The sequence below is a fragment of the Triticum dicoccoides genome, chromosome 6B, assembly GCF_002162155.2.
Source record: "Triticum dicoccoides isolate Atlit2015 ecotype Zavitan chromosome 6B, WEW_v2.0, whole genome shotgun sequence".
Lineage (NCBI taxonomy): Eukaryota > Viridiplantae > Streptophyta > Magnoliopsida > Poales > Poaceae > Triticum > Triticum dicoccoides.
In genome coordinates this window covers 38816910-38838859 of record NC_041391.1, presented here as the reverse complement: position 1 = coordinate 38838859, position 21950 = coordinate 38816910, and the positions used below count along the sequence as shown (strand labels likewise).

Below are 21950 nucleotides of genomic sequence, written 5' to 3'. Positions count from 1 at the left end.
CTATCACCGTCGAGCGAGTCCGGCCTGTTGTTCATCTGACTATGGTCCCAACCCTGACTACCGAAATTTTTGTCCTATTGAAGTTGCTTAGAAATATGAGAGTCGAGTATGTTCTTCATGACAGGAGCTTGTGAAGCAGTACTGTATTACAATTGTAGAGCTTGTTACACTTGTAGAGATTGTAAAGTATTGTATTACACAAGGCCCTTTGTAGTGGCACGAATAGAACTTGTATTATGTGATCTGGTTTCTCTTGTTTAAGTATTATGTGTGTTTTTTGTCTCGGCCAATCTAAATACTGCTTGAAATACGAAGAATGTGAGTCTGATAGATGGGACCCACTTACCACAACATGACAAATGAAAACAACTTGACAATTGGGACCCATCTGACTAGTGGACCCATTTAATAAAAAATGAAATGAAATTATTTTGACAAAATGGCCACGACCCAACAATAAAAATGGCAGCCATATTGGGCCTGGCCCATGAGCCCGACCAAAAAATTGATGGAAAAAATATATACAAAAGGCCGAATTGTTGGGCTAGGCCCATGTAGTAAATCGAATTGGACCGGGCTGAATCTTGTGCCACATCAGCTTGCCACGCCGGATGCCTACGTGGCCTGGGGAGGTTGCTAGTGACCAAAACAAACCAGTAGGCATATTTTGGTCGTAAACGTCTACGACCTTCTCACAGAGAAGGTCGTTAATTTCAGTTTACGACCGCCATCTTTTGACCTTTTGTTTTTGGTCACAAAAAGGTCGCAAATGAAAAACAATGACCTTTCAATGACCAATAGTCAAGGTCACAAGTTGACATATTTCTTGTAGTGTGTGGTCGGGCAACATTTGTAGTTGTGTGCCTAGTCGCAGATGTGCAACTATCCTCCTCCCGCGACAAAACACCGTCAAGTTTGCAGTTGCGCTGAAGACATATAAAATCAGTTAGGTATGCCAGTTGCAGTTGTGTGCCGAGTAATAGACATGCTACTACCCCTCCCCTCGACAAAACATCAGAGTTGCAGTCGCGTTGAAGACATGCAACTGTAGTAGTTTAGCAATTGTGTGCTTAATGCCAAACATGCAACTGCCCCCTTCCTCCGATAAAGCACCATAGAGTTGCAGATGCGTTGAAGACATGTACTTGCAGTCGGAGGCAACACTTGCAATTGCTTGCCTAGTAGCAGACATGCAACTCCTCCTCTTGGAAAAGCAGATGTAATAAGACCCCATGCTTCCGGATCCCATATGTCATCAATTACTATGAAGTATCTACAAAAAATGCAACACAAGTAAGAAACAAAGTAGTAGTGGAACCTTAGTAAACTTAGCAGAGGGTGACTTATAATTTCAAATATGTCTATGTAAAGAACACCCATTACATTTGGATTAGTGGAATATATATATGTAAAGCACACCCATTACATGTGGAATTAGTGGATGACACAACCATATGTGCATGCAAATTAGGTCAAAGTATAATGGAATGCCAGTTCGTCAAAAAATTGGATTTCAATTCTTAAATTAATGTTGGATGTTTATATACCCCCCATCACCATGTGCTTATTTTGTGTGTGGATGGGGGAGGGGTATGTGCCCCTCTTATCCTCCAGAAAATTTTCATGTTTGTCTTTGAGCTGCAACACTTCCAAGTGTGTTGCATATAAATCCTCTCCAGATTCAAAACTAATGTCCTTTAGAGATTTCTTCACATCAGGACTCTTACCCACTAGCACAAAAGCTTGTCAGTGGTATTGTACCTTTAGAATGGTACTGTGCCTTAAGCTTGTCATACACTGTTTTGGCAAGTGTGGTCTTGCCAAATCCCCCCCCCCAATCCGACAAGGGAGTCTATTCTAAGCTCTTGGTTTGATACATTGCCATCCTCCTCAGACATCCTTATTAGCTCATTTGTTTGTGATTCGATGCCAACGAGTTGTTCTTTATTTAAGTATATAGTGATCTGAGGGTCAATGGGAGCCAAGGTAGTTGCATTATCTACAACATTGATAACATCAAAGTTGTACTTCGTTTTCCTATGGACCACAACATGAGCTTGGTACTTGATGTCTTTGATCACATCACCAATCTGACAATGAGTCGTCATGTCATTCTCCAAGAATTTTAGCCCCTCATGCGAGAGCTCCCTGAAGCCACTCCTACTGGAGTCAGGCTTGATGTGCACCACGGAGCTGTCCCTCTTTAGGACTAATTATTATATTAATCATGTTTATGCGGCAATATATGTTTCCAGGGGGACATATGCCCCCCCCCCCCGAGGAAGAATGTGTCCCGATATTTCCAATTTTGAATCTACTCATGGCAATCTTGCACATGCAATGCACGTCTCCGCTGATATAAATTCAATCAAAAGTACATTAGAAGTCTATGAAAAATAGAAACACTAACTAGTTTAATTTATCTCTCCACATGTTCGGTAAGGATATATCATTAAGTTTGTTATGTGCCTAGAAATAGAAGTATTAAGTCCGCATTAGTTATTATGTAAAACTTGATTTATGTACTAAGCATCTCATATATGTGAAGAAGATCAAAATATGTCTGTGGATGATGCTTTTCTTCCATATACTGTCTAACAGTGGGTGGAAATGAGCCTAATGGTCAGCAACTATCAAGTAAGTATGCCACGACCGTTAATGTTGGTCGGCTGAATCTGTTTCTCGAGTCGATATTTAGTTGTCGATTTCTCGGGCAGGAAATCCAATTGCTATTGAAAATTAGTTGTGAGCTGATAGTTTTAGGTTTGTGAATTTTGTTGGGATAGATTCCAGTTTAGGTTATTTAGATTACACATCAAATTATGTACTGTGAGTGCGGAGTAGTTTGATGCTCGTAGGAAAACGACAGAGATACAAGTGTTTGCATTGAGTAAACGACTTCAATCTTTTATGAATGCTGGAGCCATGTGAAACATTCATAAAAAGATTCCTTCCATATTTATGTGAAGCATATGTTTTGGTCACCAATGGTCATGGAATTATTATCCTGAATTGCTTGACGTTGGAAGAGAAATATTGGTCAAATTGAAGGGTTTACCTCTTGTAGGAAAAACTGTAAGTAGATTAATACGGAACCATCTTACATTGTACTATTGGACAAGAGTTATGGAGAGTAAACAATGGGAGTTACAAACTGACGACTATGACATTATGCCAGCTCAAAAGCTAAGCTATGATTATCTCCCTTTTCATCTACAACAATATTTTTCCAGTTGTGGTTTGCTTCCTGGAGGTTATGAGTTTGGTAGCAATGAGTTGGTTCATTTATGGATAGGGCTTGATATTTTAGATCCATGTGATCAAAGGAAAAGTCTTGAAGATGTTGGGTTGTGCTACTTAAATGACTTGGTTAATCTTGGTTTTCTCAAGCAGAATGAAAAGGATGATGGCAGTCCTTGTTATGGTGTGCATGACCAACTACATGAGTTGGCAATTAAAGTTTCATCTTCATGGTGTCTTAACCTATCTAGTTCTAATGTGAGAGATGTACAGTCTTACCTATTTGTACACCACTTATCTAATATTGTGGATGAGACAGATGTCAATGATAGAGTGTCCTTTGATGATTTTAAGAGGGACTTGAGTACATTACATACAAAGTTGAGGGTTGAAAATCTACAAACTATGATGCTATTAGGACAATTCAATGGAAGCTTTGCAAGGACTTTTGGTGATATGTTTGCAGAAGCAAAAGCCCGTCGTGTTATTCTTTTGTCTAAGGCATCTTAGTTATTTTTGGAGAATGTGTTCCGTAGCCTTCCGAGAGCCGTCCATCTTCGCTACCTATGGATAACTACAGGATATTATGCAAAATAAGTTTGAATAGCAATATCTCAAGATTGTATCACCTGCGGATCCTAGATGTTCAACAAAGCAATGACCATGATGATCTTCGAGTAAAGAGCAACCTTGTAGTTTTAGTTCAAAAAATGATCAACCTTGTAGAATTGCGCCATTTTCTTGTCAAGGATAGCGGATTCGAATTAAGGCAAATAGGACAGTTGGTAGAACTTCGTGGGGTATTGAGAATCCATAACATTGAGAACATTGAACGAAAGGAAGAAGCAGATGAAGCAAAATAATACACAAAAATCACTTGGAGAAGCTAACATTACAGTGGGGGTACTTATGGACGTGATATGGATTCCATACAAGTTTATGTTCTTCAAAGTTTTAAACCTCATAGCAATCTCCTAGATCTACACATTGGAGGGTATAGAGGTGCTTCTTGCCCGTTGTGGCTTGGTGGAAACCTCTCGGTTAAAACTTTAGAATCTCTTGGTCTGTACAATTTAGGTTGAAAATATATTCCTCCTCTCGAAGAGTTGGGGTTTGTTGGTGAGCTTGGTGAAGAGTGTCAAAGTTGTATCCCAAGTTAATGCTTTCAAAATCAGAAAAGGCTAGAATTATTAACATACCAAGGTTGAGAAAATGAGTTAAAAATGGCACTTGTCATATTTGTTATCTCGGCTTGTCAAAAACTGCTACGAACTCGTGGATCTGCCATTTACACGCTATCAATCAGAGCAAGAAGCTGCAAACATGACTTGGCTTCCTAGATTATGTGACCAGGAAATTATGGAGTACCCGAAACAACTGTCGTTGCCTCCTCTCCCTTGGACTCCTGTTGCATGCTTTGCCGACATAAAGCAAGCAGGATATGGTTCGGAAGAGTTGTATTACTCAAAAGTTTCAGTTCCTCTTATTTGCGGATTATAGCTAAGGATGGTCAAGATGGCATGTTCTGGAATGTGATGACAATCTCTAATCTAGCTGATCTATCAACGCTGGACATGATTAGTTGCCCTCCTCTTCCACTGGATCACCTCCAGAAGTTATCATCTCTGATGCTCATGGAAATAAATTATATCTTGTTGTAGGCCAACATTGAGGGTGATGTCATATACAAGTTACTGTTAAACGTGATATGACTTTATGCATGTACCCTGCGTACGTCAAGAGGAGATCCTTGCTAACCCAAGGAGGAGGAGTTAGGCTAGATACTCATGTAATCTTTATCTTCTTTATCTCTTGTATTCTTCTCCTCCAAGGTGTATTCCTCAACAACCTATACGCATATCTGGGCTTGCACCCCAACTATATAACACGAAGCACGTCGGCCAGGAAGGCTAAGACGTTTACCAAGAGTCGCACATGGTATACAGAGCCATCTTCTTCCACTAAACCCTAGCCAATCCATCTCCACCAAAGTGCGCAGCATGTCTTCCTCCACCACCTCCTTCCAGCCAAACCTTAGCGGAGGAGTCACAGAGAAACTCTCCTGCACCAACTACATCCTGTGGTGGACACAGATCACGATACAGTTGCGTGGCATCGGCGTCTTCCACTACATCGACGGCACGTCGACCGAGCCGGCCAAAACCCACTTCACCAAGGATGCCGCTGGGAAGGAAACCGAGGGGCCGAATCCTCTCCATCTGCTCTGGGTGAAGGAGGATCAGCAGGTCCTTGGATATCTGCTCCAACACCTCTCCAAGGAGGTGCTCGTCACGGTGACTGCGATCACCACAGCGCGGGAACTCTGGGTGGCGCTGGTGAGCATGTTCTCGTTGCAGTCACTCAGCCGCGTCAACAACATCCGCACGGCGCTGATCAACGCGCAGAAGGGCAACCAGTCGGTGTCCTCCTTCTTCACCGCCATGAGGGGGCTCGCTAATGAGCTCTCCGCAGAGAGAAAACTGATCCAGGACGACAAGCTCATATCCTACATCATCCATGGGCTGGACCAAGATTATCAGCCCCTCGTGTCTGCCTTGGACGCCCGTGTCACTCCGGTAACCCTTGACGAGCTCTTTGCCATGCTTAGCAATTTTGATCAGCGCATGGCGCAGTACCACGGCTCCGGTGGAGGCTTCAAGTCCTCGGCAAACTCCGTCTCCAGAGGCCACGGTGGCGGCTCTCGCTCTCGTGCCTCCTTTCGTGGCAAGGGGAGGTTTGGATCCGGCGGCGGCGGCTACTCCAACAACACTCGCGGCGGCGGACGCTCCGACAGCTCAAAAGGGCACCGTGGTGGCGGCTCCAACAGAACGCGCCCGGACCTGCCTCGCTGGCAAATTTGTGGCAAGCCCGGTCACACGGCGAAGGATTGTTGGTACCGCTATGAAGATGATGATGGTGACTCCTCGCAAGACGAAGAAAAGGTTGCCGCGGCTGCCGATGGTTCCTACGGGATCGACACGAACTGGTACGTCGATAGTGGAGCCACCAACCACATCACCAACGAGCTAGAGAAGGTCACCATGAAGGAGAAATATCGTGGCAAAGATCAAATCCACACGGCCAGTGGTGAAGGTATGGGCATACGTCACATTGGTCATTGAATTTTTAATACCCCTAAACGCAAAATACACCTCAATAGAATTTTGCATGTTCCTAGTGCCCACAAAAATCTTCTATCTGTTCATAGAATTGCTATTGACAATCATGTTTTTCTCGAGTTTCATCCTTATTTCTTTTTGATTAAGGATCAGGCAACAAAGAAAGTTCTCTATCGAGGTTGATGTGTTCGAGGGCTCTACCCGTTGATTCCAGAGTTTAGAATATTCAATAAACAAGCTTGTGGTGCTATCAAGCTTTCGTCGACGCGATGGCACGATCGTTTAGGACATGCCTCTTTTTCTTTGGTTGAAAAATTACTTAGGAAAAATAAGCTCCCTTTGTTGGTGAGCGCAATATTGAAACTATTTGTGATTCATTCAGTGTGCTAAAAGTCATCAATTACCATATCCCATATCCACTAGTGTCTCCACTAAGCCGTTGCAATTGATCTTTTCTGATGTATGGGGCCCTGCTCCCTCCTCTGTTGGCAGACACACATACTATGTGAGTTTCATAGATGACTATAGCAATTTCTCATGGACTTATCTTCTTAAGAAGAGGTCCTATGTGTTTCAAGTCTTTAAATACTTTCAAGCACTTGTTGAAAGAAAGTTTGACAGTAAGATTATAGCTGTCCAATCCGATTCGGTGGGGAATACGAGAAACTCAATTCCTTCTTCCAAAACATAGGCATATCTCACCATGTATCATGCCCACACGCTCACCAACAAAATGCGTCAGCCAAACGCAAGCATAGGCACATTGTTGAGGTCAGTTTGGCCCTCCTAGTAGGGGCTTCTATGCCTCTCAAGTTTTGGGACGAGGCGTTTCTTACGGCTATCCGCATCATCAACATGTTACCTAGCTGTGTCATCAACAATGAAACACCTATGGAACGCCTTCTCCATGTCAAACCCGACTACACATCCTCCGTGTTTTTGGCTGTGCTTGTCGGCCAAATCTCAGTCCTTACAACAATCACAAACTCATGTTTAGATCAAAACAATGTGCTTTTATTGGCTACAGTGCCCAACACAAAGCTGTCAAGTGCCTTGACATCTCCACCGGTCGGGTGTATATCTCACGCGATTTTGTTTTTGATGAGAAAAAGTTTCCTTTTGCTGATCTTCATCCTAACGCCGGTGCACTACTTCACAAGGAAATCTTGCTCTTACCATCTCATCTCTCTGGCTATGATCAAGGGGGTGTTACAAATTGTGATGATCATATGTTGACTAACCCTACTAATAATCTCCATGAGTCTTGTGATGATGCAGAAAACAATGGTGTCAAAATCACAGAAAATAATGAAGAAAATGGAGCACCAGGCCCTTATTTCATGTTTCCTGGCTTGGGGGACATATCTTCCTCAGGATCGGGCCAGGTGCTACACCTACGCAGCAGATCTCCATCGGGATCTGCGCCTAGCAGCGAATCTGCCGCGCCATCCACGCCAGGCGCACGTGGGCGCATGGGTGAGTCCACGCCAGCCACGCGGCAGAGCCCGGCGGGCCGTAGCGCATCCCCTCGCGCGAACGAATACTCGCCCGACAGGTGGTAGGCCGGTACTGGCTCGAGCCGTGTCCAGCAAAGCGCCCAACTGCGCGTGTACAAGCGGCGCGCCATGGCTCGTCAGGCGAACGCGGGGGCCGATTCTGCCAACCCGGGGCCAAGGCAATCATTGGGCCTTGATGATGTGCTCAGGCCCAGATCTTCTGTGGCAAACTCGTCGCTCGCACCGCGGTTCACGACCACAGAAGATCCGACCCCAACATTGTCTGCTGATGCCGCGGGTTCTGGAGCCCTGCACAGATCCTCCTCGGGATCAGGAGAGGATCAACCAGATCCAGACTCGGGATTCTATGTGCCGGAGCTCTCTGCAGAAGTTCCTGTTGCTACTCCGCGTCGAACACGACTACAACAAGGGGTAATTAAACCTACTGATTATAAACATGTTACAAAATATGGGCTGGTATGTTCTACAGGTGAACCAGGAGAACCCAATACTCTTGAAGAAGCTTTGGGTGATGCACGTTGGAGAAAAGCAATGCATGATGAAATCATGGCACTTAAGAAAAACAGAACATGGCACTTGGTTCCTCCAGAATGAGGTAAAAATCTTATTGACTGTAAGTGGGTCTTGAGGATAAAAAGGAAAGCTGATGGAACCATTAACCGTTACAAAGCTAGACTTGTTGCAAAGGGCTTTAAACAACGGTATGGTATTGACTATGAGGACACGTTTAGTCCAGTTGTAAAAGCTGCTACTATTCGTCTTGTTTTGTCCATTGTTGTGTCCAGGGGATGGAGTCTACGTCAGCTAGATGTACAGAACGCGTTCCTTCATGGTGTTCTGGAAGAAGAGGTTTACATGAAACAACCACCTGGGTTTGTAAATGCACGTGCACCACTTCATATGTGCAAGCTTGACAAGGCATTGTATGGACTGAAGCAGGCCCCAAGAGCATGGTATTCTCACCTCAATAAAAAGATGCAAGCACTTGGTTTTGTTCCTTCAAAGTCTGACACTTCATTGTTTATTTATAACAAGTCAAGTGTATCCATGTTTGTTCTCATATATGTTGATGATATAATTGTGACAAGCTCATCTGATGAAGCAATAACAACACTGTTGAAGGATTTGAGTGCAGAATTTGCTCTCAAGGATCTAGGAGATCTACGTTATTTTCTTGGTATTGATGTCAAGCAACACAAGGATGGTCTTCACCTCTCTCAAGAAAAGTATGCAACAAACTTAGTGAAAAAGGCTGGTTTGCAAAGTTGTAAGTCTACACCTACTCCTTTATCTAGCACATAAAAATTGTCTCTTACTAAAAAAGAGCTTCTGAGTTCAGAAAATAGTACAAAATACAGAAGCCTGGTAGGTGCACTTCAATACTTGACACTGACAAGACCAGATATCTCCGTTGATGTTAACAAAGTGTGTTAGTTTCTCCATGCACCTACCACTGTTCATATGACTGCTGCAAAACGTATAGTAAGATATGTGAGAAATACATTGAGCATTGGCCTAAATTTCAGCAAGTCATCCTCTACACTTATCAGTGCCTTCTCTGACTCAGACTGGCTGGGTGTCTAGATGACAGACGCTCAACTGGTGGCTTTGCAGTATTCTTTGGACCTAATTTGATATCTTGGAGTGCAAGGAAGCAAGCCAAAGTTTCAAGATCCGGTACAGAGGTAGAGTACAAAGCATTGGCAAATGCAATAGCAGAGATCATATGGGTGCAGTCAATTTTAAAGGAACTAGGTATGAAAAGCACTAGAGCTCCATGTTTAAGGTGTGATAATCTAGGTGCTACCTATTTATCAGCAAATCCAGTTTTTCATGCTAGAACTAAACATATTGAGATAGATTTTCACTTTGTTCGAGAACGAGTTGCAAATAAACTTTTGGATATTCGGTTTATTCACTCTCAAGACCAAGTTGCGGATGGTTTTACCAAAGCTCTTCCCACAAGAAGTTTTGAAGACTTCAAGCATAATCTCGACTTGATGAAGTTGTGATTAAGGGAGGGTGTTAAACGTGGTATGACTTTATGCATGTACCCTACGTACGTCAAGAGGAGATCCTTGCTAACCGAAGGAGGAGTTAGGCTAGATACTCATGTAATCCTTTTTTTCTTTATCTCTTGTATTCTTCTCCTCCAAGATGTATTCCTCAACAACCTGTACGCATATCTGGGCTTGCACCCCAACTATATAATACGAAGCACGTCGGCCAGGAAGGCTAAGACGTTTACCGCAAGTCGCACAGTTACTAGTTAATTGCCTCTGCATTAACGATTGTAGTGCTGGTGAGGAGGAATTGAAACAGTTCCTATCTCACTTCCAAGATCGGAGCCAGTTGACATTAGATAATTGTGAAAACAAAACAAGGGTTGGTGTGGTGGGGGAAATAGTAGCAGGAGGAGAAGGTGAACTTCTGCTCTCGTCTCCCCATATACAAAGTTTGGTGATCATCCATTTCCCAGAGCTGAGCCTACTTGACAATTCGCTCCAAGGCCTTAGCTCCCTCCACTCATTGGAGATTGAGGTTTTCTCAGGTTCCCCTCATGCATATGGCCTCTCCTTGCCCATTGTTGCCTCACAGAATTTGTCATCCGTAACACCAGGAAATTCCTCTTTGTAACTTTCATGTTGTATTTATAGTGGAGGTTGACTGAATCTTGGTATTTCTCCTTCTTTGTGAAGTCAGGTAGTTATTCCATCACATTGTATTAGTGTTAGAATCATGCTTGTCTCTGTTATTTTGGTCTATTTGCATCACACGTTAGTTGGCTCTTTCAATGCACCAGTATTTTTTACAATAGTTTGAATAATCTTTCTGATATGTCAAATACAATTCTCATACCTTTTTTTTGTTGCTCTTATCATATTGTTATTTGTCAGTGTTGCTTATCTTCATGCTTTTCTTGTGCCTTAGGTTAATAGCCGGGAGCTGAAGCCGATCGTACTACCACATAGTTCTCATGTTGTTGCATTTCCGCAAGCATGCCCAAACAACTCATCTGGGGGCGTTTTAATCTATGTGATTTTCACATTGAACTCTTGTTTGGATCTCACTTCTAGGAAATTGCCAAAGCTTTTTCTATGTGATATGCTATTTAATTTTTATTATTTTATCTTTGTCGTGTTGTCTATCTGTTACAGCCACTTGATCTTTGCGATGCAACAAATCCGAGCCTCGATGCAGCCACACCTGATAGCGGAAACCAGGTTTGTCATGCAAATGGGATGACACTGTCGAATGCACATGGTTCTGCTGGCCTACTCCTCCACCTCGTACTCCAAATCCAAATCGAAATTCTAGGTTACCAGGGTGTCCTGGTATGGTTCTGGGCAACAACTTTTCGCCACCTTCCTCCACCATCACCAGGTTATGCTTTTCTATGCCTGTCTGCAGCTCCTGTCCTCCATCACGAGCCTACGCTTTTTTGGCGTTCATGAGTTCGAGTGCTTCACTAAGGAGCTAGAGGATGTCCTTCAGCTCCTCACCTCCCTCCAGATGTTCGACTTTCATGATTGCAACAAGTTGTGGTGCCTCCCTGCAGGGCTACAAAGACTTCCCAGCCTCATGATACTACGGATTGAGTTATGTCATGCCTTCCAATCACCGCGCAAGGATGGCGTCCCAACTTCTCTGCAACATTTGAATCAATGTCTGTGGTGCCTTCAAATCGCTGCCCAATGACAGCCTCCCAAGTTCTCTTCAATTATTATCGATCTCTGCCTGCCCTTCCTTGGAATCGCTGATCAAGGATAGCCTCCCAAGTTCAGTGCAATTCTTAAGCATTGGTCTCTATGATGCCCTGAAATCACTGCGAGATGGTGGCCTCCCAAGTTTGCTGCAAGACTTGATGATATCTGACTGTCCTTTGAAATCACTGCCCGGTGGTGGCCTCCCAAGTTCGCAGCAAGACTTGACGATATCACATTGCCATGCTCTGAAATCACTGCCCGATGGCGGCCTCCCGAATTCCCTGCTAAGGTTAGATGTCCGCTTTGGCAACGGACATGAGCTAATGAGGCAGTGCTGCAAGTTGAAAGGAACCATCCTAATAATGAAAAAACAATCCAAGGTAACAGGCGTATGGGCGCGTGTGTCCCCTCTCCTTCGGATCAAACACGAGCTGTGGGCCGGACCAGTGTCCTCCGCCAAGGCGTCGATGGCGTCAGCATGGTGGTCCTAGTGCTCTTCTCGCATCACGGCAACGATCTGCATGATCAGTCGTCCTCGATTTGGCCGACGACGTGTTCCAAAACTGATGCTGAAGATCTTGCCCAAGGATATCTGGATCGGATAGAATCCGGTCGTGCACGTCCATATCAGCCTACACGGCTCCATGAGGGCACGGCATGGGACTATGTTGTTTGTTGACACCATGGGACATTGTTGGTATCCTGATTTCCATGGTGTAGACAGCAGTGGAGGTAATTAAGCATCACAAGAGTTAGACAACTGAAAAGTACTACGCGGCACTCAAAGTCAAATGCTACAATTGTTCCAGCCTGCAGGCTCATCAGCTTCTTGTAGACCTTGCACTGCAGTCAGATCACTAGCTACCTTTATAACTGGAAAGTCCAGTGTTAACACTGGGACAACAAGTAGACTAAAAACGAGTGTAAATGAGTATCCATATCAACAAGCACCAAAGGGCATCCATATCTAGAATTTCTAGATATAACATCAAAGGAGTATAAATGAGCACCTAATCAAGTTATGGATATAAGCATCCAAATCGAGTGCCAAGTTAACCTGTGACCAGCTCAAAACACGGCTAACGGATGCTGTAATCACTTCTCTAAGAAGAAACGTTAACATATTACATGAGAAGAAAGATAAATAACTAAATGAGTAAAAAAAATTCTGCCTCAAATACTTGTTAGTTATGCAACGACGATGACAATCTATACACTGATAAGATACTCAGAACCTGCCTGATCCAAATTCAAGACTCAATAGCAGTAGCAGCAATTCAAAGCTCTTATCTCACCACCTGATAGGTCATAGCAATAGCGGCTAACTAGATGAAGAATCTCACCTTGGATGTATGTAGTCAGTGTCCTCAAAATTAAACTTGCTAGACTACACACTGCTAATTAGAACAAAGTTTGCAGGTACAAACAATATAACAAATAGGCACACTGTAGACTGTTGGCATGCAATACAGGTTGGTAGCAGGTATTTCCAAACATAACCGTACAAAGATTCTCGCAAATAGTTAGGATTTCGTAGCAAATATAGGAGCACCTGAACCAGTTAAATAGAGCATTCTAATTCAGTACGCAATGAACAACCGACTGAAAACACGGCTTGTGGATACTACTACACTTGCTTCTCTAAGACAGATTTTATGTCGACGGACCCAGTTGTCACGATGCAGCTCACTCTTCTTTGATCCAAGACTGAGGTGGCCTCTCTGCTCCAAGAAAAACAGAACATAGATCAAGATAGAGATTTAATTAAGCATAACAAGATCTAGACTATTTAGAAGCCAATCAGCTGTACAATGGACATCAAATGTTAGCCGGTCCTAAGTCAAAATGATACAAATAAATATTGACACCCAAACAGATTTATTTACAGTTCACCCACTAAAACATACAAATTGGTCATAGAAGAAGGCAAGATGAACATCACCCAACTACCCTACATGTTTTTAGCTAGGTTGCACTTTGCACTTTTCATAAGTACAGGAAAAATGTACTGTCACATATTCATAATTGAAATCCATGTGAGAGACAACATACTTCAACATACAGACATGGAAGTTGGTTCCATTGTATAACAAACATTCAGGAAACACTAATGATTAACAATCCAAGGCATCATATCTTGAGGATCACGGTTCAAAGGCTAACCCCTGTCGTTCTAACTTCTCTTATCCATTGCCTTATCAACCAGAGAGAAAAGGCAAACTTTGCAGGATCATCCTTGTGTACGGGCAATCCAGGAGGCCAGGTCATCCTAAATTGACAGATATTATAGATGTGTGGCTCATTTCCTGTCAACTCATGCACTTTACACAGCACCTTGCACTTGATATGTCGGTAGAGTATGCATCGATCCATTTAGATCGATACAAGCAAAAAAAATGATAGCATTTCGTTTACGCACATAGTGATTAGCAAGCATCAATAACTTTTATTATACTTCTGATATGGATTCAGTCTATTTCAATAATAAATAATGATATAGTTTAAGCTCTCGTAAGGGTATTGGCCAAGGAATGAAAATGGAACCCCCCTCGACTTGCATTGCCCTAACATGACCATTCTGACAAAGAAACAGAAAAAATCAATTTACTCACAAATATCTTGCCGACCTTGAAGCACACCAATGATATCACATCACGCGTTTACCATAAGGAAATGTAATGAATTCAACAGAAGAAATCACTCAAGGAGGTATTACCTGCAATGTAGAAATTTGTATACGGATAATACATTCTGAAGTGTGTGCATTCTCTCTTTCCAATATATCTGAACTGCACCGTCTCGAGCTGCAGGATGAAATCATGAGAATCCGAAGACAGAAATATCGCATTTGTGTCCTCATCATAGCCTGCCAATAGGATGACATTTTTCCTGCGCGCGGGTCTTGAAAAGAGCTCATCCAGTTGAACACATTTCTGCAGCACCCATGAGACAATACCATCACCGTTTGACTTCCTCCCCCATAACTGAATGCTCAGTTTTAACTTTGAAAGAACCGCAAGGCCAAGGCAATTATACTCTCCTCATAAGATCTGGAAGGACATGTCGACGCTAGAACCAGTAACATGGGCATATGTTGTCGGCTTCTCAATCACAACAAGGGTCTTCCTTCCACAATCAAACTCAAGGATGTTGGCTCCAGAGAGCAACCAGTAAAGTGCATTCCCAACCATGACACTGGGCCTTGCCACATTAGCAATCTTGCATGTATCCATTATGGATATAATATCGCCCCATGTATTAGACTTGGAGTCGTAGAGGCAAACAGATACCTTTGTTTGGTTAGCGAAATCTTCCTGGCACACCAGTACCAGTTTGAATGTGTTCAAGCAGTTCTCGTTGTGCAAGTGCTGATGAACGTCGCGGGCAGAACACATAACCGCTGCGCTCACAACAGAGGTATCGAAGCCATGACTGACTGCTGTTGGAAAAGTCACATGGTTTTTGCCCCCGGTGGTGGGTTCACAAATGATGGCCTTATGGCGCGCGCGGTCGAGAACGAGGGTGATGCCATCGCGGCAGCCAAGGAAGACGCCACCTAGAGAATAAGGACCAGACAGGTTCTCCGGCAACGCTACGGCGATGAGGCCCAACTGGTCCGAAATTGGAGTGAAGATGGGGGCTTCATTAAATTGTTGGTAGAAGAAGCCGAGGAGCTTCCAATGGTGTTTGCGGAAGCGCCCGAGGAATTGGGGGTCGAAGAGGATGCGGCGCCATTGCTTGTAGATGAGGGAGGCGTTGCGGAGGGAGGATGGCTTCGGAGTGAGGCGGAGGAGGATCTCGATTAGGAGGTCGTCATCACTGAGCACCTTGGACACAGGGTCAGTTGGTGTCAAAGAACACCCAGGCCTGGCATCAACCCTGAAATGCAGCAACAGCCACAACAAATCAATCAATGCGGATGCATATATAACTTCACATTCATCCGGCGGACCAGCCCAATAGACACAAAGTGAAGGGAGAAATTAGAGGTCTTACCCTTGGGGAATCTCAACAGGTTCCATCGTATCTGTCGCAGCACCCTCTTCTCTCTTTCCGTCAGCTGTCAAATCAAAGAAATGCAGGGTTTAAGAGTGGGAATCAAGCAAGGTTTTCCACTAGGACAAAAGAGAAATCGAAAAAATTACAAGGAGATGGAGAAGGGGTGGCCTGACATCAAATCTTCAGTGTCTGCAATCATATATATAACCCTTATTACTTGCACACTTGATCATTTGCCATATTACTTTGTATCTATTAATCATTTGCCCCAATATTACATTTGGTCGATTGATCATTTGGCCTATATATTACCGCCCTACTCCATTAATCAATTTCCACATATTAGATCATTTGCCCCGTATTACCTTGCCTTTAATCATTTCCCCCATATTACACTGGTCTACTGATCATTTGCCTCATATTGCACATACACACATGAGAATTGGCGTACACCTATATGCAGATTAGGTATGCATATAACTTAATTCCTACTTTTCTTATCTCTATTTGATCCTTAGCAAATGGATCAAACTCATGGTTCTGCAACCCAAACGACAATTAAAAAACAGTAGGCATCAATTGTTGACCGAGAGTAAGTGTAGTGCTACAACACAGCACTGTGGTACTGCCAATTTCAAATCCAAATCTGGTCTTACTTATAATCAAACTGTAGCAAACTTAATGACAAATCTGGCACTGCAAATGTAAATCAAAGTTGGTAAAGTTTTTCGGGTATGACTAAATCAATTTACTCACAAAATCTTGTCGGCCTTTAAGTACACCAAGGATATCACATCAAACATGTACCATAAGTAATGTAATGAATACAACAGAAGAAATTACTCAACGAGGTATTACCTGCAATGTAGAAATTTGTATACGGATAATACATTCTGAAGTTTGTGCATTCTCTCCTTCCAATATATCTGAACTGCACCGATTCAAGCTGGAGGATGAAATCATGAGAATCCGAAGACAGAAATATCGCATTTGTGTCCTCATCATACCCCGCCAACAGGATGACATTTTTCCTACGCGCGGGTCTTGAAAAGAGCTCATCCAGTTGAACACATTTCTGCAGCACCCATGAAACAATACCATCACCGTTTGACTTCCTCCCCCATAACTCAATGCTCAGTTTTAACTTTGAAAGAACCGCAAGGCCAGGGCAATTATCTTCTCCTCGTAAGATCTGAAAGGACATGTCGACGCTAGAACCAGTAACATGGGCATATGCTGTCGGCTTCTCAATCACAACAAGGGTCTGCCTTTCAAAATCAAACTCAAGGATGTTTGCTCCAGAGAGCAACCAGTAAAGTGCATTCCCAACCATGACGCTGGGCCTTGCCACATTAGCAATCTTGCATGTATCCGTTATGGATATAATATCTCCCCATGTATTAGACTTGGAGTCGTAGAGGCAAACAGATACCTTTTTTTGGTTAGCGAAATCTTCATGGCACACCAGTACCAGTTTGAATGTGCTCAAGCAGTTCTCGTTGTGCAAGTGCTGATGAACATCACGGGCAGAGCACATTACCGCTGCGCTCACAACAGAGGTTTCGAAGCCATCAGTGACCGCTGGTGGAAAAGCCACGTGGTTTTTGCCCCCGGTGGTGGGTTCCCAAATGATGGCCTCATGGCGCGCGCGGTTGAGGACGAGGGCGATGCCATCACGGCAGCCAAGGAAGACGCCGCCTAGAGAATAAGGATCAAACAGGTTCTCCGGCCACGCTGCTGCAATGACGTCCAACTGGTCCGAAATTGGAGTGAAGATGGGGGCTTCATCAAATTGTTGGTAGAAGAAGCCGAGGAGCTTCCAATGGTGCTTGCGGAAGCGCCCGAGGAATTGAGGGTCGAAGAGGATGCGGCGCCATCGCTTGTAGATGAGGGAGGCGTTGCGGAGGAAGGATGGCTTCGGAGTGAGGCGGAGGAGGATCTCGATTAGGAGGTCATCATCATTGAGCACCTTGGACACAGGGTCAGTTGCTGTCAAAGAACGCTCGGGCCTGGCATCAACCCTGAAATGCAGCGAGAGCCACAACAAATCCGAATCAGTGGGCCGATTCTTCAATCAACGCGGACGCATATAGAATTTTACATACATCTGGCAGACCAGCCCAATATACACAAAGTGAAGGGAGAAACTAGAGCTCTTACCCTTGGGCAACCTCCGCAGGTTCCATCCTATCTGTCACAGCAACCTCTCTTCTCTTTCTCCCAGCTCTTGAAACAATGAAACGTTAAGGTTTATGAGTGGGAATCAAGCTAAGTTTTTCACTCAGAAAGAAGAGAAATCGAAAAAATTACAAGGAGATGGAGTAGGAGAGGAAGGAGAAGGGGTGACCCGACCTCAAATCTTCAGTGGCTGTGATCATATATATAACACTTATTACTTGGACACTTGATCATTTGCGAGATTACTTTGTATCTATTAATCATTTGCCCCAATATTACATTTGGTCTATTGATCATTTGCCCTATAGTACCGCCCGACCCCATTAATCAATTTCCACATATTAGATTGATCTTTTGTCCTGTATTAATTACCTTGCCTTTAATCATTTCCCCCGTATTAGACTGGTCCATTGATAATTTCCCTCATATTACACATACGCACAAGAGAACAGGCCTATACCTATAACTTAATTCCTAGTAATTTTATTGTCTCCGCTTGATCCTTAGCAAATGGATCAAACTCACGGTTCTGCAACTCAAACGACAACTAAAAAACAGTAGGCGTCAATTGTTGACCGAGGGGAAGTGTAGTGCCAATTTCAAACCCAAATCTGGTCTTACTTATAATCAAAATGCAACAAACTTAATCACAAATCTAGCACTGCGGTGTAAAGAGAATTTTCGTAACCATGGATCTTGCATATGACGAAATTGAGATGAGAAACATGAATAGGGGGAAACTGAGAAGGGAATTATGGAGAGGGGAAGGGAGATTGGTTCGGATCCTGGAGTGGCCCGTGACCTTTGGAGGCCGGCGACCAGCGCGGGTGCAGGAGGGAGGAGGGAGAGCATTACCTGGCCGGTGACCCGGTGCAGATGGAGATGGCCACCGATCTTGGCAGGTTGTTGCCGTCTCCTTCCGATGGGACACCGCCGCCAACGAGCTAGGAAAGAAGAGAAAGGAGAAGAAATCAGTGGGAGATGGAGAAGGAGAGGAAGGAGAAGGGGTGGACGGACCTCGATTCGTGGGTGACTGCCGGCGACGGAGCCGATTGAGGTCGTCGGCGGCGCCGATGCTCCGTCCTCCCACTGCAGTGGAGAGAGACTGCGGAGGGACGACAGAGCGGAGCAAACTGCAGGCCTACCCTATAATGGTGGCCTGGACGAAGCCCGGCCCACTGTCAATTTCATTTCTTTTTAAGAAAAAAAACAGCGGAGTCCCCAATCCAAAGCCCATCTATCCACGTAAACCTTTTTTTGTATATAGGAATATCCACGTAAACCTTACTTCGTGTGATTTGTTTCTCAAAAAAAAAGTGTGATAGCGGATAAAAAATACTTTCCCTGCGTTTATACCATTATTACCATTGAGTGCAAAGAGCCAAAGATGCCTTTCCCTGCCTAAAATACTGTCTTGAATTGTAGGGTAAATTGTTTTTTTTTAGGGAAATTGTAGGGTAAATTGTTGACAAGCAACAGCGGATCCACAAGACGTGGCTACACTGCAATGACCATATCCAGAAATAAGAATAGAAGCTCTTCAGGCCGCACCACAGCGATTTGGGATTCCTGGCCGTTGGATCGGGTGGCTTGATCGGATCTGGGCCGTCGGATAGACCCCTGGAACGACCTCCCTCGTCGGATCAAAGAGGCGCTCTTGTAGGAATGAATAGTTTCACCTCGACCGTGCCACCGCACGTAAATAGCTTGCCCCGCCGAGGGCATTTTCGTCATTTCATATCCTGGCGGTATAAAAGGAGGCCACGCGCGTGGTGAAAGCCTAGCCGCCACGCTCCCTTTCTCGCACATCGCCGCCTGCCTCCTCTCCTCCCCGCGACCCTGCACCACGTCTTCTCCTAGGCGCCAGCTCGCCCCGCCCCGATTGAACCCTAGCCGCCACTCCTCGCTGGCCATCCTCCCCGTCCATGGCCGCCACACGCATCGCCGCCAGAGGGCGCGCCTCCGCGGATTCGCGCCGCGGGTCAACCTCCTCGGGGACGATGGGCGCCACAAGCCTCGTCGGAGGTCATCTCTTCATCCGCCACGGCTCCGACGCTCGTCCTCCTCACCAACGGTCGCCTCTCCATCCGCCACGGCAGTGGTGCTCGTTCTCCTCCTTGTCTATCCGCCTTCCCCTGCCCCGAAGCTCTGCTCCAACCCGAGCCGCCGCCGTTCATCCGGAGAAGCGCGGGAAGAACAAGAAGATGGGTAAGCTCCTCTTGCGCTAGATTCGATTGGTATGTAGTTTAGCCAATAGATGTATCTCTTTGTTGTCTTCTTTCTGATAGAGGCAAAAGGTATTATCCCCTGGTTGGATTTTTGTGGCCTCCTTTCCTTGTTTGTTCTTTTGTGGGTTATAGGTGTTTCTTTTTGTTCCTTGTGTAGATCCTACTAGGGGTGGGATTTTTTTGTTTGCACATGGATGGTTGTTGTCCGTGTTCTTTGCTCTGAATTGACATGGCCGATTGAATTATTAGTGGCTAGGATTATAGATGTGTTGCCAGGAAGTTTTGGGTAATAAACTATGTGGGCTTTAGTTTAATCTAGTCCAAAATATTGCTATAGTGGTACCACTGTTTGTGTTAAACTTAATTTAGCAATATACTGATTTAGGCTTGTGTTACTTTTCCTTGATCTAGCTCTGCTCATCTTTGTAGTTGTATGTTTGTTTTTCTTATCTTTTAATTTTGATTTCTTTTGACTTCTACATTCATGGAATTAATTTTGCATGCTCAAATGGATGTACATATTGTGCCACTCGCCTGTCGAGCTCGAGCGTCCCCATCGCTAGGAGGAGCGAAGGCTGCCACTCCCACGGCTGCTCGGCCCCTCTCCCCCTCGGTGTCAAGCGGCTCATGGCTCCGCCGGATCTGGTGTCCAACACGTGAGTGAGATCAATGATGCCCCTCTACGTCACGCGGTGGCCATGGTCGGAGCTCTGACCGTTGCTCCTCTTGCCTTGCAGGCCACCAGCTACAGCTAGCCAAACGTCGCACAGGTGTAACGAGGCACACATACGAGGAGTGGACGATGCCAGAGGTGAGGTTCTACTGTGGAGGGCCAGGTTGGTTGCCATGGGAGGATCTGGCTAGCTTTGGTGAGTGCTTAGGATCAATGACTTACATTTTTGTAGTTCTCACAATCAGATTTTGTGTTCTTCCTTGTGCTCTAGCTAAGGAAGGAAGGCTTAAAGGAACTTGAAGCAGACATTGGTGACATTGGTTGTGGTCCTCTGGAGTTGGTACATGACTTGGTTTTGGAATAGGTACAAACTGCAACTATTTCATTTTTTTAGCCCAATAAACTTTCTGTTGATGTGGTGTTGGAGTTATCATTGAAATTTCATTAGCTCCACACCCTCATTTTATGATTCATAAAATACGATTTGCTGCAATGTTTAGCAACTGTGCATGCATATACCGAATTGTTAGGTTTATACATGAACTGCAACATGGTTGGCATTTATTCAAAGAGTTTTAGCAAGTGTGCATTCACATCCTAGAACCTTATCTGTAGATAGGAATATAGTAGAATTTTTGTAAATTTATCTATATAAGCCCAAAAGGTTTTAACTGATGCATCTCTGAACCATGTTGCCAACTATAGATGCACACTTGCTAGATAAGTATTTTGGAAAAATCTACAATACTGCTTATTAACTGATGCATCTCTAAATCATATATTGTCTGTTTGATATTTGCATGTAGTTACTATTTGGTTGAGATCAAATTTAACGGAGATGGCGGTTGTCAGGCCTATGGGATTCGATTTTCTGTTTACTTTTTGAGAATGGCATGTTTGGTATCTAGTACAAAACTTACTCTGGAAGTACTAACCTCTTTCCAAATTTGGTTCCTTCTTACAGTAACTATAAAAATGATTTTAATTGCTAGATATATACATCTACAGAACTGGTTCTATCTCTTTTTAATGTTGTTACTGGAGAAGATGAAAAAAAAACTTGTCAGATCCTTTGTTCTCACATTAATGTATTTTTATTCACAGCTTGGATCTCATTGGCTCATCATGAGATATACTGGATATGTCCCTATGGATTACAGAGAATGTTTTAAGAAGATGCAAATGTTAGTGCCTGCTCCTTTTATACTATTTATTTATCAATAAATATTTATTAATTAGAGTGGAAGGATGAACTCTTCTAACTTTTATATGCTTATTACTGAACAAAC

General features: G+C 44.0%; 1 protein-coding gene across 1 annotated transcript; it reads right to left on the bottom strand.

The window, feature by feature from the left end:
- Positions 1–13014: 13014 nt before the first annotated feature.
- Positions 13015–18865, bottom strand: LOC119326784. Its single transcript, XM_037600391.1, has 7 exons — positions 18778–18865; positions 18616–18704; positions 17743–17808; positions 16441–17603; positions 15580–15643; positions 14300–15462; positions 13015–13304 (listed from the first exon to the last, which is right to left on the bottom strand). Exons 3-6 carry the CDS (start codon positions 17766–17768, stop codon positions 14625–14627), a joined length of 2091 nt encoding a protein of 696 aa, XP_037456288.1. The 5' UTR covers positions 17769–17808; positions 18616–18704; positions 18778–18865; the 3' UTR covers positions 13015–13304; positions 14300–14624.
- Between the last annotated feature and the right edge of the window lie 3085 nt (positions 18866–21950).